At 36.0% G+C, this 18,160-nt stretch overlaps 1 protein-coding gene across 1 annotated transcript in view; it reads left to right on the plus strand.

Moving 5' to 3' along the window:
* The window catches only part of TSGA10 (testis specific 10), a 32,505-nt gene that overhangs the window by 2,448 nt on the left and 11,897 nt on the right, over window positions 1-18,160 (plus strand). Inside the window, 12 exon segments of the mRNA XM_084496457.1 lie at window positions 821-1,026; window positions 1,765-1,830; window positions 3,297-3,496; window positions 3,928-4,083; window positions 4,763-4,936; window positions 5,092-5,169; window positions 7,644-7,795; window positions 9,202-9,317; window positions 13,875-14,029; window positions 15,257-15,312; window positions 15,545-15,713; window positions 17,656-17,766. Of these exon segments, the coding sequence (XP_084352583.1) occupies window positions 3,470-3,496; window positions 3,928-4,083; window positions 4,763-4,936; window positions 5,092-5,169; window positions 7,644-7,795; window positions 9,202-9,317; window positions 13,875-14,029; window positions 15,257-15,312; window positions 15,545-15,713; window positions 17,656-17,766 (1,194 nt within the window). The 5' untranslated portion in view covers window positions 821-1,026; window positions 1,765-1,830; window positions 3,297-3,469.

An 18,160-nucleotide genomic window follows, 5' to 3' on the forward strand; every position in this document is an offset into this window, starting at 1 on the left:
TGACTGTGCTTAGGTATTAATTCAGTAGCATTAGCTGGATCAGGTTTGATGAAAATGTAAAAAATAAAATTATAATGAAAATCAATTCATATTTTGTTCACTGACTCTTAATGTATTTGCATATCCATTGAGCAGAAGTGGTAAAATTAAAAGCTACAGAATGTCACATGACAGAGTCCACCCAGTAAGCTTTTTTTGCAAAGAATCTTTAATGTCTTTCCAAATAATTCAAAATGCATTTTTTATACACTGCTAGTAAAAAGAAGAAAACCCTTGGATTATTAGAATCTAGTGAATGTCACAGAAATCACTACTGAGATACTGACTTTTTCATGCATTACATGATCAGTCTGTGTAACCAAGGGACTTTCTGCATCGCAGCGTATTCGTTTCTTGGTTAGACTGGGATTGTAGAAATCTGAGGACTCAAAACATTGGAAAGCTGTATGAGGAACTGATGCTCCTTTAAACTGAGGTGTTAAAGGTGAGGTGATACTTGCCCAAATAGTTAGCAACTCTCATTTCTTAGAAAAAGGCCGTATATGAAATATATATTTTAAGACAATATTGTTTCAGGGAAATTATTAATTCTATATTGATTAGTTGATGAATTAATATTAGAAATTGATCTGATAAATTTCTGCTGGCCTTTAGTATGTATGGCCCTATCTCAGAGGTGATTGAAGGGCTCTCCTAAGATCTGACAGAGCCATGGTGAGTAAGGCTGTTGAAACCTTGAGACCAGGCCTCTTACTGTGAAGTAGTTCCTGCAGATCCTTGAAGATGAGATAAAATATTTTATTCTTCCTTGTCCTCATAGATTGAAGATCTGAAGAAAATAAACCATGAGCTAAGGCAACATGTCATACAACTGCTTGAGAAGAAGCAAGTGGTTGAAAGTCAAGTGGGTAGGCTGTCCTGTAAAAATGATCATCTGCGTAAAGAATTGCCAAACTGTCTGAGCAGCTGCAAAAAGGAAACCATTTCTTACTGAATACCACTGATAAGGAGCTTGAGGAAGCAAAGGTATCTGCTTATTAGAAATAATATTGTACAGTGGTTATTTTAATGTTACTTCCTAATATGGGGATATATTTTTTTTTGTTTGTTTTCTTGACCTTTTCGGCTGAATTTTTAGCTTTCATCTCTGCTTTCAAGTATATTTGCTAGAATGAAGGAAAAATAGCTTCTGGCCACTGATCTTTTTCAAGTGTAAAGTGGTTCAAGGATTAAAGTCACGTTTGCAGTTGAAAATACTGTAATGTCAGTGCAGATTGCTTTTGATTTCACATGATAATGGCAAATTTCATTTTATGCACATGCAATTACATGATTTAATGTAGTATTCAGATGGAAGAAAGGATAGTTGTTGGCCATTGGTGTAACTACATGTATATTTCTTTAGTCCATAGGGATAGTCAAACTGTCCCTAAATTCAAAAGTTTCTTGGTAAAACAGTTCTTGGAACAAGTATCACGTGCTTTCTTTTTCATTTCCTCACCTGAGAGTAATTCAACTGCTACTGGTTTTCTGAATCCTGGACTGCATCTGAAGATAAAACTTCTGATTCTCCTCTATATTAAATTTATTGTTGGTAAATTTTCAGCCTACGATAACTAAACAGCATATACAAAATATTAGTTGCAACAATAGCATGTACATAATAGTAACATGTACAAAAGAATACGTCAGATAAAATGCTGGATCTGCCCTAACGATTATAAAAAATGTATGCATCTTTTTCTCTCAATTTTTTTATGGTAGATTCAAATCTGACGCCAGCAGAACAAGATAAAGAAGCTGTCACGCACAGTGGAAACACTAAAATCTGTGAGTTAAACATGCATTCTTAATACATATGTAGCTATGAAATCAGGCAACTTCCATATTAAATTATTATTTTAACTAGTTAATTTCACTTGCTTTGTTTTCACTGATAACAGGTGAGTTAAAGAATGGATAAATGTGTCTGTTCTCATTTGTCATTCTGTTGCTAAATGGATGGGAATCTGTTTCCGTTTTGCAGCTAGCTCTAAGGATTTTGCTTTTGAGAATCTTTTTAAGAATCTGACTTTTTTATGAAAATATGTTTACCTATTTTGAATACCTTGTAAATCATTTATGAGACAGAAAGAAACAACATTTATATTTAATATTTTTATCTTATTATTTTATCTTGTTTCAGATGTTACATTACTGTTGGAATATTTAGAAACATCTACAATGTTGTAGAAATATTTGCCAGTGATAAATGTTACGTATCAAATTAACATTTGAATATATTAAGTGGATTCCTGAAACATAAATTGATAAGTTTTGTTTGTTTGTTTTTGTTTGTTTGTTTGTTTGTTTGTTTTTTACTCATGATTTTAATTTCTTTCCATAATTTTAAGATTTGTCTCAAAATTCTGGGGTGGTGGTGAGTGTGAGGGAAGAATTTGTTTTTTACTTTCATGCATGTTATATTTGACCTTATACCACAATTCTGCAAAGAATCCCCTCTGAAAAACAAACAAACAAAAAACACAACACTGGGCATGTAGAGCTTACTGTTCAGTTACTCCTGAAAGATTTTGATCCTTCAGCCAGAGAGTTTGGAATTTAAGAGCTAGATTCGCTGAGAGATTTAGGGGACTTCTATAACTTTTTAGGGATTTAAAGTCTATTTCTGAATTTGTCTTAAAAAAAAAAAAAAAAAGGAAGAAAGAAATTTGTTGAGCTTAATATTCCCTAGCTGCTTAAACTTTCATGAGTTCAACAGATGGATTGTAACAGAGAAGGATTAGTTTTGCAGTTTTGAACTCTGGAACCACAGTTCATCTTCAAAATCTGCTTTAGGCCCCGCATTACTTTCTGGATTTCAACTAGAATTAGTTACGCATGATGTTATTTCCATTTCAAAAGTTCATTTTTCATGGATCTTATGTAAACACAGCGACCTATTTTTTTTCATACTAAAAAATTAAGGAGATATTCCAATACAAATCTATTTAATTGTCCTCCTTAGTTATGAAGGGATATATTCCAAGTCAGTTAACACTTAGCTTTTATGGCCTTTTCTGTCCTGTTAGGTCAGCTTTAGAAGGATACTCTGCAATTTAACATAAAAGAGAAAATACTGTCATTCAGAAGTTACTTTGAAATATTATTTTTAAATGTTTATTGTATTTATATTATAAATATTTGGATATTTAACTAGATATCTTCATTACGAAGAGTATGTTTATCCGTTTTATACTTTTTCATTACAAAAGTTCTGTTTCAGTGAATGAATTATTTTACTTTTTTAAATACAGGTTATTTTACGAACAGAAGGTGAAATAACACAAGGGAAGGCACCTTCCAGGCTTGACACATTTATTAAGACATTGGAAGAGGACAGAAACTACTATAAAAGTGAACCTGAGAATTTGCTGAAGGTATTTAGAAACGTGTTTTCAAGTCCTAACGGAGCTCTACCTGTGGCAGCATGTCAAAAAAAAAATCAGCCATCCAGGTGAGCTTGGAAAACACTTTGGAACAAAAAGAATAATACAGTCTTTTTGGTTTATCTGATGACATATTACCAGGAAGAAAAACTAATTGATTTTAAATCAATGCATATTGATGGCAAAAAATGTGAAATTAACTAATGCTTCACACAGAATATATATGTGTGGCTTTAACTGGTTACATTTTAATAATTTCTTAGCCTGATTATCAAATTAACATTTGAATATATTAAGTGGATTTCTGAAAATTCCTGTACTATTTGTAATAAACACTTGCTGTTCAAAAGAAGAGTTTATAATATTAAGAAATGTGTATGAACAGTCTTGACCATCTAGTTACCTAGGTTGAAATCTGATTACACCTTTTAAGTAAATTTGCAAAGCAGATATGAAAATTTGTTTTCTACTTTAACTTTGTATCACATTATTCTTTAAGGAATTGAGTTCTGATCTGGAAGTTTTGAAAATATTGAGAGAGCGTGAAGGACTTAAGTCAACGCTGAAAAAGTATGAGCGCCATGTGGCAGAAATTCAGGGTAACTTGAAAGTTTTAACAGCTGAGAGAGACAAAATTGCCAAGCTTTATGAACGGGTAACTTTGTTTATGTTATTTTTGTTAATTGAAATAACTTAAAGTGATGTACAAGAAAGATGTCAAGTATTTTTCATGATACTTCTTTCAAGAAATAAGTTATGAAAAGTCTGAATTTGACAGTTAAATACAAGCACAAGGTTGTAAGTGCTGACCTGAGTTAAGAATGCTTTCCTGAATTGAAGCATATATGCATAAATCACTGCTTCATCTGTCATATGGCATAGTTTTCGGGTTGCTCTGCACTACCAGCCATATTTGCCTTATTATATTCACTGTAGTCATATTTTTTTCCCACACCAGAAGATTTTACAGTTTTGCAGTAAGAAACAAAAATATTTTTACCAAACACTGAAATAGTTTGATTTGAAAACATTGCTGAAAAGTCTCATGAGTGTTATTGTTTAGGATCCTTATTCTTATTCTCCATTTTGTTACTAAAATTCCATTTGCTGCCATGATGTGCTAATGTAATGCATTGTTATTTTGGCCTACTAAAAGATAATATTTTTTTCACTGATAATTGCTTTTTGCAAGCTTTTTAGGATGAAAATCTATTTATTCTGTTGAGCAATTCTAACTGAAATTCTTTAACCAGTCCTACTTGTGATTTATGTACACGGTAACATGCTACATTATTTATTCCATGTTTCCGCTATACTGCTGTTTTTAAAAACAGGCACAGGAAGAGATTTCCCGGCTTCGTCAGGAATTTATCAAATGCCCCAGGACTCCTAAAAGTACTGTGACAGCTCAAGCTATGTTAAGGCATGTGGAGACAGAAAGGGATACAGCACTGTCAGATTTCCGAAGGATGACTACAGAGCGTGACAGTCTCAGGGAGCAGTTAAAGGTTTGATTTTTTTCACTCAAGCTTATTTTGATGCAAAAATTACACAGTATTGTAATTAAAGTTGCTAAAGATTTCTATTTTAATACATTAATTGCATTACCTTTCTGTGGTGAGCTCTGATGTTCTATATGTGATTTCATTGTTATTTGACACAGATTTCCCAAGAGACTGCATTTAGTGAAAAGGCTCATTTGCAGCAGAGAATTGAAGAGCTAGAAACTACTATTCAAAATGTAAGGGCAAGTAATTATTTATAGAATTGTAAATGTAATACAGGTGACATTTAGGGTTAATCCTGCAGGATTGACCTTACTGCCTTCTGTCAGGGAATAACGGGAGGAGAGCAGTGGATGTCATTTGCTTAGACTGTAGCAAGGCTTTTGACACTGTTACTCACAGTGTTTTTGTATCCAGGTTAGGAAGCTGTGGTCTGGATGGGCGGGCAGCTAGGTGGGGAAGAATTTGATGGGTTGGTCAGGCTCAGCAGGCAGTAGTTAATGTCTCACTCAGCCTGGGGGCTGGAAACATGGATTGCCACTTGGGTCTATTCTGAGGCCTGTCCTGTTTAAGCTTTTCATCTCTTAAAGAAGCAACTGAACATATGCTCGTAAAGCTTGCAGATTTCCCCAGATTGGAGAAAACGGTTGATATGCTCAGGAATAGGGCTGTTGTCCACAGGGACCAACATCTGGGAAGAATGGCCAACAAGGACCTTATGGAAAAAATACTTAGGGAATAAAAAAAAAAAAAGATGAATGTTGAGCCCTGAATTTGGGATCAAGAGCCCCTGGCACCAATATGAGCTGGGGACTGATGGGTTTGGGAGCGGCTGTGCTGAGAAGACCCTGAAGGTCCTGGTGCACAGTGAGCTGTGCATGAACTGAGTGCTAGTTTACTGAGTGCTTGTTAGACCATCTGGAATGCAGTTTTGCCCCCCAGTACAAGAAAGACACTGCCAAACTGGGGCAAGTTCAACAAAGGGCTCCAAAGATAGCCAGGGCTGGAGCACTTGCCCTGTGAGGGAGGCTGGGGGCAGCTGGGCTTGCTTAGGCTGGAACAGAAGTGGCTTCAGGGGGACCTATGAGCTAGCTGCCAGTACTCAGCAAGAAGTCAGAGCGAGACTTCTCACAGCAGTGCATGGTGGAAGGATGTGCAACAGTAGCCATAAGTTGAAATGAGAAAGGTCCACGCTGAATACAAGGAAACACCTTTTTCCCCAGTGAGGCCAGTCAGGCAGTGAAACTGTCTCCAGCCTTGGAGATTTTCAAGACTTGACTGGACAAACCTGACCTCAGAACTACTTTGAGCAGGACTTCAGCCTAGAGTCCATTCCCTGGAGTCCCTTCCAACCTCAGTTGTCTGATGATGGTGTCTTACTAAGCCCCAGTGCTCCAAAAGAAAATGAAATTATACTGTTCTCTCCTATGTAAATTATTATGGTGTAAATTACTGATGTGTTCAGTTGTTTGCTAACGTATGGTCCTAAAATAGAAAATGAAAGCATTAATAACATGAATAGAATTCTTGAGGGTAGAACTTGATTTTAAATAGGTAAGCATTGATTTCTGTAGTGCCTCTTTCTCCTAGATCTTGTGGTTATAAATTATAGTTCATTTTAATTTTTCCCCTTCAACATTTTAAATCCTATCAAGCTTGTAAATATAGTTCTAGGGATTATCTTACTAAACCGAATGCATCTGTAATGAATCCTCTGAGTAGTAAATTAGCTTTAATCACACACTTGACACATGGTATGTACTGAATATCAGGAACAGTCTTGTTTTAGGTATGTTGTTTTATTTCTTCAGTTTATTTAATATCCTTCGAGGATGATGCTTGAACATGAAATTTATGGCACTAATACTGAGGAAGGTACTGTACACCAGGAGCTTACTGACTTGCTCTTCAGTGGCGTGATCTTTGATTATAGTAACGCAGAAAATAGCACTGAAAGAATCAGTAAATAAGAAGAGGGATGAAGTGAGAATTTTTTACCTTAAAAGAGCTGTTTCAAATAATTTTGAAAGGACAGTTCTTCGAATATTAAGAGAATATACAATATTACATTTTAATAATCAAGCACGGCTTCCTTTAAACTGGAAATTCCAAACCAGCTTTGCTAGAGTCTAAGCAATAGTTTCTGGAACAGTTCTTTCTATGTTCTAGGTACATACTTAAAGGCCTCGTGGCAATTGCTTGGTCATGTGGTGCTTAGTGGAGGTGTTTTGCAGTGTCTTCTCTTTCCGAATATCAGCATAGCTATATAATGTGAGACCTAAACCCAGCAGTGGTGGTGGTGTATCTTCAGCAGTGATTTCTGCCTTCATACAACTATAATAACCTCTTCTGTTACCTAATTTTGCACTGAAAACTTCAATGCTGATCAGTGCCAAACGTTTTTGCCCTAGGACATAATTACCAACCCAAAATTTACATTAATAAATCAAAATGTTCCCAGGGATCTGAAAGACAGGAAATTGATTGTACATCAAAGGTAGCGAGAATCACATTTCAGCTCTTTGTCAACTATCTTTAGTAAGCTGGGAAGCCCTGAGTAAACAAGGAACTTGGAGATTTCTCCTTCGGTAAAAGATTTGTGTTAAATACAGATTTGAATTTGAATAAATATGAGAAAAATATGAAAATATATGTGAATCAGATTTTTTTCAGTTTTTCATGTTTAATTCATGTTTAATTATATTTATAGTTAGATAGTGAACGGTTAGAACAGATGTCCAAAATGGCACTAATGAAAGAGAACATAGATTCTCTGGAAACCGAAATGAAAATATTGGCAAGAAGAGCCCTGGACTCTGAAAATGAGCTGAGCCACCAGAAAGCTGAATATGCTTCACTTAGGTAAGCAAAAGTGTAGAATTGCATTAGTTTGATGAGTAATGCTGGCCAATGTCTGTTGGTTTTCCTAACTCTTATTTAGCTCAAAGGGAGAAAAATCTAAGATAGTTGTTCTTGTGAGCCATCCTTCTTTTTGGAATGAAATGGTTTTCCTCATTGCTTATTTATATGTAAAATGTTGGCTTGATGGTATTACAATATGCTGAAAACCATCATCAGTAAAAAAAGCAAAAGTCACTCTGACTAAGATTAAGGGCTTTCTGTTAGAAGTTGCAGTGTGATTTTTTTTATGAATTGCATTTAATAAATCATTTTAATTTCTAGTTGTTTTTACAACAAATGCTTTCAAGCTTATGAGTGTCACACATTCAGTTAGTTTCAAACACTTTTTTCTTAGTCTTGCATTCTTTTCAAGAGCAGAAATAAAACTGAAGCCTTGCGCTGAGTTTTTGGCCTGCTGCTCAACTGGAGTTCCTAACTGTGCTCAGAAACATACACTGGCACTAGACAGACTCAAGTGAAGCTGTTAGGGAAGAAAGCATAGGGCAGTGAGTGCGCGATAAAAAGGATAATTTAGTGACTGGAGGGGAAAATCAAGCACCTGTGAAGTCTCTGCAGAGAGATAAGAAGGACTAGATCACAGACTGAACTAGGCTAGAGTGAACAGACTGCAGAAGATACTATGGCTCTTTCCTTGTATTTCATAAATTGTAATTTAGTTAGGCAACTAGTTTCCTAAACCCATGGGTCCTTAAAAGTGACTGGTATAGCTGATGCATAGCTGCTATATTTTTTTGTTGTTGGATTTTGATTGTTGGGAATGATGGGTGTTAGCATGCTATATTGTGCTGGCCCACGACACCTTTCTAAGGATCCTGTGGTTTCTAAAATAACGTGAACTCCTTTGACAAATCTTGTCCTCAGTTACTGCTGCTTTATAAGATGTCAGATTTATGAATATTGTAAAAACTGATTTCTTGAAGATTAGTTGCTACTACTAAAATATTTTTTTGTCTCTCCCAAAACCATGTTAACAGTTCTCTTCAGTTTCTTCACTTAAGAACATTAATATTATGTGATTTGAACAAATGACTTGGGAATAACTTAAAATAGGTCAAGCATTCCAATTTGTATCCTAAGTAAAAATTTTTATTTTAATCATTTTGGACAAATTTTTAGTTCCCCCTGTTATAAAAGTTCTTACTTTCCTGTGATTTTTTTATAGGTGTATTCAGACTCTAATGTCCAGAGATTAAGGTTAACATTTATAAAATATCCTGAATAGTCTAAAGTATACAGAAGAATCTTGGTTTTTCTTAACTTTGGCCAATTTAGTAGCATTTCAGAAAGGAAAAAAAAAAGATATATAAATATCTGAATTCTTGTGTTTAATGCTTCTGCTTTTCCAGCTTATTGAATGAAGAGACAGAACAGAGTCTTTCAGAGACTCAGAGAAGCCTTATTAAGAAAAAATATGAAATGCAACTTTCAGAAGAGAAAATTAGACTTTTGGGTGAGAAAATTGGTGAGTGGCAGATACATATTTTCTAATAAAATTCAGTAGGATAATTGTTATATTGCTACTTTTTCTTTTATTTCTTATGGATTGCAAGAAAAATATTGAATGCAAATAAATATACTTTTGCTAGTTTTAATGTTTTGTGCAAAACAGCTTTTTTCTTTCATTGTTGGAAGGTTTTTGCATTTTTTAAATGATACAAATAAAGCTCTTGCAACTAAGTTTTGGTTGCTGCATGTACTGTTGGCTGAACATGGTATGTTGTTACCAGTGTGCAGTATTTGAGCCTACCAGTTACATTTGTGAACCACTACGGTGGTGCTTGCACCTCTCAGCATCAGTGGAAGATGACATAATCGGGAAAATATCCTTTACAGACTATATCCTATATTCTATGTTGCGCCTTTTTCATATCATGGGGGTAAAGAGGTGGACACAGTAATTATTCCTAGTGTGCCAAGGAGTATGTTATCACTTTCAGAAATACAATTGTATCGTGTTATGTCTTTTATTATTTCCTATAGATGCAATTGACAGGATGTATTGTTAATTGCAGTAGTGAATTTGTGAAGGGAAAATAAAACTAATCTATAGCTAATGATATCTAATGTTAGTGTTGTCTTATACTATTAAATTTTTTCCATTACTTGAAACTTTTAAACTCCAGTCATTTGGGTTTAAGCATTTCACTTGAATAAGCAGAGTGAACCTAAATTTTTGAATGCTTTGGCTAAGGTGGTTAAGCCACTCCTGAGAAGGCTAGAAAAAATATTTTGTCCATACTATAATCCACATATTTCATTCAAAAAGTCCTAGACCCCAGAATAGTGAAGTACGGACTTAATGTTTGATAGCAGTGTCAGTCTGTGTGTCGTTGCATGCTTTAGATCATTCCCAGAAAATGTGTCTGAATTAAGCATATTTTAAGCCTCGGAAAAATTGCCGTTTTTGAAAGCTGAATAGAATCTTTTCAGAATCTGGCATCACCGTGTTGCAGTCTAGATTCAAAAAGATGTTTTCATTACTGTGAGGCAAGTCCAGGCAAAGAAGCCTGAAATTAATGGAAACTGCCTTTCTTGTACTCTTGATTATCCTGTCACCGCAGGGATAACAGAGGAAGATGCTGACTAGAAGGAAAGAAACTACAGTGCAGGTGTGGAGAGAGAAGGTACTGAGCTGAGAGATTTTAATAGCAGAATCAACAAGGAATGGATACTGAGACTGCAGTTTGGATAAGACAGCATATTCCTTGTGAAACAGGGAAAAGTAAAGCTAATGTAGAGCTGAGAGACAAAAAGATGGGTTATTATGCTGGACAAGAATTTACAACAAGGAGGATGGGTTGTCAGAGGAGACTGTTAAGTGGGAAACAGACTGGGAGCAAGGGGGTGGAGAACCAGAGTGTGGATGTGGCACCAGGGAAAGCTGGAGCTATGCAAGAAGCCAGACTGAAAAATAATAAAGGGAATTAATGAAGAAGGATTGAAGACATCAAGTGAACTGACCTAGTATCTAAGTGGTTAAAGAGACTAGGAAGAACCTTAAAATTGCATGACTGGTTCAGAGATGACAGGTAGGACTTGCAGCTGTTGGACATGCATAGGAAATAGCAGCCATACATACAGAAGATTTAGGACAATAAAGCTGAAAGCAGGACAAAGATTGGAAGTAAAGGAGATTGAGACAGAAAATGTGGATTTAGAAACTTAGGTTTGGTAGAGAAGGAGTTTAGGATGAAAAACCTTAAGACTTAGGGCTGACCAAAGTGAAGAGAAAGGATTAGCAGCTAATCCTATCTTCCTGGAAAGGTGGAATTGGCGAGGATGGAAAGAAAATGTGTGCTCACTAGAGAACGTTTTTGCCTTTTGGAGTCTGGAATGGAGCTCAGAATTCACAAACCTCGTGTTACCTTCGCTGGTTACCAAAACAATAAACTTGGCAAAGCATCTCTGCCCAGTGCTCTTCCACAGAGAAAATGGCAAATACATACCCTGATGGTTTGTCATCTATATCATGTGACACACGATGGGAATCCAAATGCTGCTTTTCACTTGTCACACAAATTTGGTAACGTGGTACAGAGACAATCACTAAAAAGTTGGGAATGCCATACGTAAGGTTGTCTGTACTGCTTAATTAATAAACCCTGGTGTTTTTTTAAGTTATGGTATTGTCTTTAATTACACTGTCATGGTGTTTTTCTGTAGGAGCCTTGCTGCAACTTTTGCAGAGTTTTGTAGGGAGTAATCAGTGTTGTCTAGTGAAGCAAGCTTGTCTATCAGATCTCCTTAGCCGAAAATGCAGTGAATAATGCAGGTAATTGCAGAAAGCACATGCTATTAAAATAGTTAAATATTGTTTTGCGGTGTTTTGTACTATTTCTGTCTGTACCTTAGAATTTTGGGGTGACGCACAATCAAACTCTTCAGAATTGCTCACTAACTGTACATATGACTTATTCTCAGAGTACCTGATTTGAGACTTCAGTTAACGATTTTCATAAATTTTCACACAGCTGTGAAAGGAATCCACGGTTGTTTGTATTGAACATGTAACACTCTATACTGAAAATTCAGGTCATAATTCAGGCATCCAAAATACTCAGCATTGTGCATTCATCTTTGGGCCTCCATTCATTCTCTGTGAAATGGTGTTTAAAAAAAACAACTTTGCTTAGAATCTCAGAATGGTTGAAGCTTGGAAGGGTCCTCTGGGGGTCATCTGGCCCAACCCCCTGCTCAAGCAGGGCCACCTAGAGCACATTGCCCAGGCCCATCTCCAGGCAGCTTTTGAAGATCTCCAAGGAGAGAGACTCCACCACCTCTCTGAGCAGCCTGTGCCACTGCTCAGTTACCTGCACAGCAAGGAAGTGCTGCCTGGTGCTCAGAGGGAGCCTCCTGGGGGTCAGTTTGTGCCCACTGGGTACCACTGAGAAGAGCCTGGTGCCTATGTGTTTGCACCCTACTTCCAGGTATTTATGTGCATTGATGAGATCCTCCCCAAGCCTTGTCTTCTCTAGGCTGAACAGTCCCAGCTCTGTCAGCCTTTCCTCATCAGAGAGATGCTTCACAGAATGGTTTGTGTTGGAAGGGACCTTAGATGCCATCTAATTCCAGCCCCCTGCCATGGGCAGGGACACCTCCCACCAGCCCAGGTTGCCCAAAGCCCCATCCAGCCTGGCCTTGAGCACCTCCAGGGATGGGGCACCCACAGCTTCTCTGGGCAGCCTGTGCCAGGGCCTCACCACCCTCACAGTAAGGAATTTCTTCCTAATACTTAATCTAAATCTGTCCTCTTTTAGATTTTAGCACTTCTTGAGTGCCATCATCCAGACAATTTCTCACCCACTGAATGGTTCATGCATCAAATCCATGTATCTCCCGTTTTGGGGAAAGGATATCACGGGGGACAGTGTCAAATGCCTTGCACAAGTCCAGGTAGATGGTATCTATCAGTTGCTCTTTGCCTGTCTACCAATGCTGTAACCCCATTATAAAAGGCCACCAGATTTGTCAGGCATGATCTGCCCTTAGTGAAGCTATGTCAGCCATCACCAATCACCTCCTTATTTTCCATGTGCCTTAGAATTAGTTTCCAGGAAGATCTGCTCCATGATTTTTCTTGTCTGTTCCATTCCATGACCTTCCTTCGTCTTTGTGTCCTTTCACTGGACTTTCCCATAGCTCCATGTCTGTCTCTGGCCTCCAGCTAGGCTTTTTGCCACTGACCACCACGCTCTGGGCCTGGCCATTCAGCCAGTTTTCAGTTCACCTCATGATCTTCCCATCCAGCCTATACATCATCAGTTCGTCCATGAGGATTTTACAGGGGGCAGTGTCAATGGCCCTAATAAAGTGCAGGTAGACAATATCCACCTCTCCTCACCTACCAGGCCAGACATTTCATTGTAGAAGCTTTATCAAGTTCACCAAGCATGACTTACTCTTGATAAATTCATGCTGAGTACTGAAGATTTTCTTGTCCTTCATGTGCCTGGAAATGGTTTCCAGAATCAGCTGCTCCATCAGAATTTTCTTTAGAGCGAGGTTCGAACACTGTCTGAGTAGTTTTTAGGGCCATACATCCAAAATACATTGTGGACGTTTGAGTGTCTTTCACCTTGTGTATTAAAATAGGGAGAGGATATGTGGAAAAACTGGAACGTGAATATAGAGTATGATGTCCCTGAAAGACTGAGCCACAGATCGTTTTAGTTCTGTTGTTTTATCTCCTGGAAGTAGTTTAAAAGTACCATACAATTTGCACAGTTATGGTGACATTTAATGAGTAATTTGCAACCTGCATGCTTTTTATGAGAAGTAAAGGTCACTGTAAGCAGGATCTCTGCAGTTCTTCCCTGTGAATGCAGGGTGTGTACCTCATACAAGAACTGATTCTCTGACCTCTTAAAGATAAATGTAATATGTAGCACTTTGTTAGTTGAAGAAAGATAGATCTCTTCTCAAAGCTGATTGCGTAATAAGTATATTAATAAGTATCAAAAGAATTTTTGTCTTGAATAGGTTGAATTAATAAAAATGAGACCTTTCTGATTGTGTTCAGATAACTTTTCAAAACAAAGTCTTCTGCAGCAAGAGAAGATCTGTGCTTTGAAAGAAACAATTGTGCGACTTGGTAAAGAGAAGGAAACTTTGCAAGAGTGTGTGGAAGAAGAAAGAGAGAAGATTGTCACTTTTGAGGAAAACCTGACAATTAAAGTACGTTCTAACATGTAAATAGTCAGAATGGGTTATGGTATCACGAGAGATGAAATGGGTTATGGTATCACGAGAGATGAGAGAAGGATCTGTTGGGTCATCACACCTATCTTACTTGGTATTTACAAATAAGTACTCTGTACTGATCTAGTTCCGCTTAAGTTTCAAGGCAAAAATAAAACTTGTGTTAACTTAGCAGCCGTGGGTTTGAGCAGTGTTTGGTATTTTGCATAGTTTATACCTATCAAGACAGGAGGCTTTAATTACTTTCCTAAAGTGGAGAAAGGTAAATCAGTCAACCAAATATTTGGTTTGTCATAAAATTTAGCCTGAATTATTTCTCGGGGCTCATTGATGTTAAAGATACAGTGCTAATTAATATTGCTTTTCTTGTCATTGATGTTGCATCTGAATGATATCCTTTATGACTTAAAGTACTAGCTTACCTAAATAAATTGCATCGTTTTGTTGCGTAATATGATTCCAATCTGTATAACGAAGCTGTCTAGTTCACAAACGTTATCTCTCTTCTGCTTAAGTTATCTGGATAGATAACTGGATAATGGATAGATTTAGGATAAACTAAATAAGGTATTTCATAACTGTTGTGAGTGTTAACTCAAGAATTTGCACTGATTTTAACAAAATATCGAAGAACTGATATTGCAGGGCAGACTATAATTATCTTGCCATAAGCAACGACTACACATTTTTAGAACTGTAAACTGTAGAATGGTGTCTGTTTTAGAGAAGAGATGTCTGTCTCTCATGTCTCTTGTGTTTCCGGTGGAAAACATCTCCTTAGCCTATTTGTACTCCTTTTAATACCTGTATCCAAAGACAATGGAGTGAAGTGATATAATTTGTCTTAGTTTTTGTTCGTTTGTTTGTTTGAATGGAAACACAATGGCAGAGTTCTCATTTTATCAATTAAAACCTACCAGACTCTGGTAGTTTATTAATTGTAGAAAAACAGTGATAACTTATCTAATAGATAGAAGACATCATTTACGTTTGGGCTTGTGAGCCAAATGCTACCTTTAGAACCACAAAGGATTAAAAATTTTAATGGTTATATTCTGCAGAAGATATTTGTCTAAATAGTAAACGATGAAACTTTGAAAATCAGAATCCATTTTACATTAAATAGTTAAATTAATCAGCTGACTGGATAAATGGAAATTATAGCAGTGAGGCATTTATATTGATTTTGTATTTCTTTTCAAGGAGAAAACCATTTCAGATTTCAAGACTCTGATTGCTGAGCTGGAGCATTCCACAAAGTAAGGATAAAATTTCAAGATCATTATTAAATTTTGATTAATGTTTAACATTAACTCAAAAAGTGAATCATAGTTATGTGCTAACGTATGCATCGGATTTTTTTACTCTATTAAATATTAAAACGTTACAGCTTTGTTTCATGACTTGCAAACTTAACCATTGGAAAAGCTATCATTTTTAATAGGTTGGGCAGTATTGAGATACCTGAAATATTTATTATTTGCTGCATAGAAAATCTGCTGAAGCGCTCTGTATCAGTGAGAAAGATATCACCAGTTTGCGTCAACAGCTACAAGACACCAACAAAGAACTTGCACAGACTAACAAGAACAGAGAATCATTAGCTCAGGAGAATGACAGGTTACAAGAGCATCTTTCTAATATTGAGGAAGAAAATCAGGTATATTTGTATAAAGAACTCTTGATTACAAAGGAAATTTGGGTGTTTTTCTTGTAGTGCATGGCATTAGTGGGCCCTCATGAAAGGTAAAGCTGCAAATGAATTTTTAAGCTTGTTTTTCAAACTGAATTGTTTTACGTATTGCTTAGGTCTTGTATAAAGAAGATCAGCTGTTCTTGTGTAATGGTTTGGCTGCTTATCTCCAGAAACAACTAATTAATGCTTTTCTTTCTGGTCTTCATGTCAAACCATGTGGCAGTTATAACCGCTCCTTCCACGGAAAAGTACTATAAAGGACAAAATGGATATTTGTTATACTGTGCTGTGGCTGTCCCGGAGCACTTACAAGCTTATGTAAAAACTTGTATCAAAACCTTTGATTTACTAATAAGTTTAACACATGACAGTTATTACATTTCACAACTTTATTAATAGGATTCTACTTACAGTTCTTCAAAGGGACTTTTGGAAATATTTGATTATAACACATTATATTACCTAATGAGTAATTAGGTAATATAATATAATTTGTATACAGTTACTAATGAAATTAGTTAACATACCTAGACTAAAGTGTAATCTCATGCACATATGTTCGTGCATCCATGTGTTTTCCAAGAAGCTAGAAATTAACCTAAGTATCTGTAGTGGGTCATCACTGTCTAATGCTCTGCTTTTTCTTCTTTTTGCTAAAACTTCTGCCTTCATTTAGGTTTTCTGATGTTTGCTTTTTCTCCTCCTTCCTTGTTCAATTGCTTAGAATATCTTCATCTTTGAATATACTTTCCTACCTTCTGACTTTCTCTTCTTCTAGAAATACTTTAGTCACCAAAGGTAGGTAGTGAGTGTCAACAGAAACATGGATTGCTGAAAGTGATCACTCCAATGAATCACTGTTCTGAACCTTCTCTCAGAATCCCTTCTGTTATTGATACAGTCAGCTGGCAAAAAAAAATAAAGCCACATGTTCCTTCTAGCTACCATTAAAAGCTTTGTGGTTTTCTTTGCAATGTGCCTGCATGCTTGTAGAACTTAGAAACAAACAAACAAAAATGGTAGCATCACATCATTAACTCATTTTTTTGGTCTTGCCTCTATAATATGCATTAGTTCCTCAAGGTTTTTCTGTTAATATAGGTGAAATTCAAAGGGTTTTAATTAGCATTCTCGTATCTTCATTTGGGCTTGCTGGAGAAGCTCACACAATTCCAGAGCACCTTCCTCAGCAAGGCACAGCCCTTTCACAACAGAAACATGGGTTTCTCCACAGCTTAGTGTTTGTTTGTTTGTTTGTTTGTTTTTCACACGCACTGCTTCTTGCAGCTGAGTAACTTTGTAGTTACTCTTCATAACTTTGTAAGGAAGGAAGAGCTTCTGGAACTGCCTTGTTCAGAAACCTTTCTACAATTTTTTTCATTCTTTTCTGTTTCACAAGCAGTAGTTGCCAGAACTTCTGTATGCACTCTCCTAGTACTTGTGACTTTATTTCCTTATTAGAACATAAACACTTAGATTTTTTATTGTTATTTTGTGGTGTTGTTTTTTTTTTTTTTTTTTTTTTTTTTTTTCAGTCTTCTGCATTTTCAAAAGTGGAATTTTAAGGGGTTATAGCATATAAAAAAGGGGGAGCTCCTTAAATGGGGTAGGCTATTTTACTGACCACCTAACTGCTGAATAAAACATCTTTTTTCTAGCTAATTGCAATATTTCCCGATTTACTATTTTCTTCATATTAAGATTTTGTATTATTTTTAAGTCAAAGAAGGTAAATATTTTTTATACATGCAACATTTTGTTTCTAGAAATCCACATGGTTTAGATTTTGTATATCCTTTAAAAAGTTACTTAATAAAGCCATAGGCTCTAGATACACATTGATTTTTTTCTCAAGGTACAAATAGTATACTTTAACTTTATAAAAGAAAATAATATTTCTTTATAGGCACTATATAAAAAAATAGCAAAGTACCAGAATGAGCTTGATGACATGAAGCTGAAAGCCCAGGATTCAAACACACACATAGTCAGGCTGAAGGGAGAACTGAAGTCTAAAGTGAGTACATGGATTAAACCTGTTAGTAAAAGTTGTTCATTTAACTAAAATTGAAATCATAAACGTGTTTCCATGGAAGAGTTTTCTTCCTAGCCAGAACTTACTTAGATTTTGTTAATATGTTTTTAATAGTTTGAACACATTTTCTTAGCTGATTTTCCAGTATACAAGTAATGAAGTGTATTTCACTGTTTTATGTGTGTGTGTGTGTCTCTGTGTTTATTAAATTTAAAAGTTCAGTGACTTATACAGGAACTCGTGACTCTTTTGTCTTTTACTGTATGGCATTAACAGTAATAAATAATAAATAAAATCTACAACATATTGCTATACATCATATTTTTAATATTAATTTAGCCATTTTTAACAGATGTCTCTTGAGCATCAAAATGCG

Source organism: Aythya ferina (genome assembly GCF_964211825.1).
Source record: "Aythya ferina genome assembly, chromosome: 1".
Classification (NCBI taxonomy): Eukaryota; Metazoa; Chordata; class Aves; order Anseriformes; family Anatidae; genus Aythya; species Aythya ferina.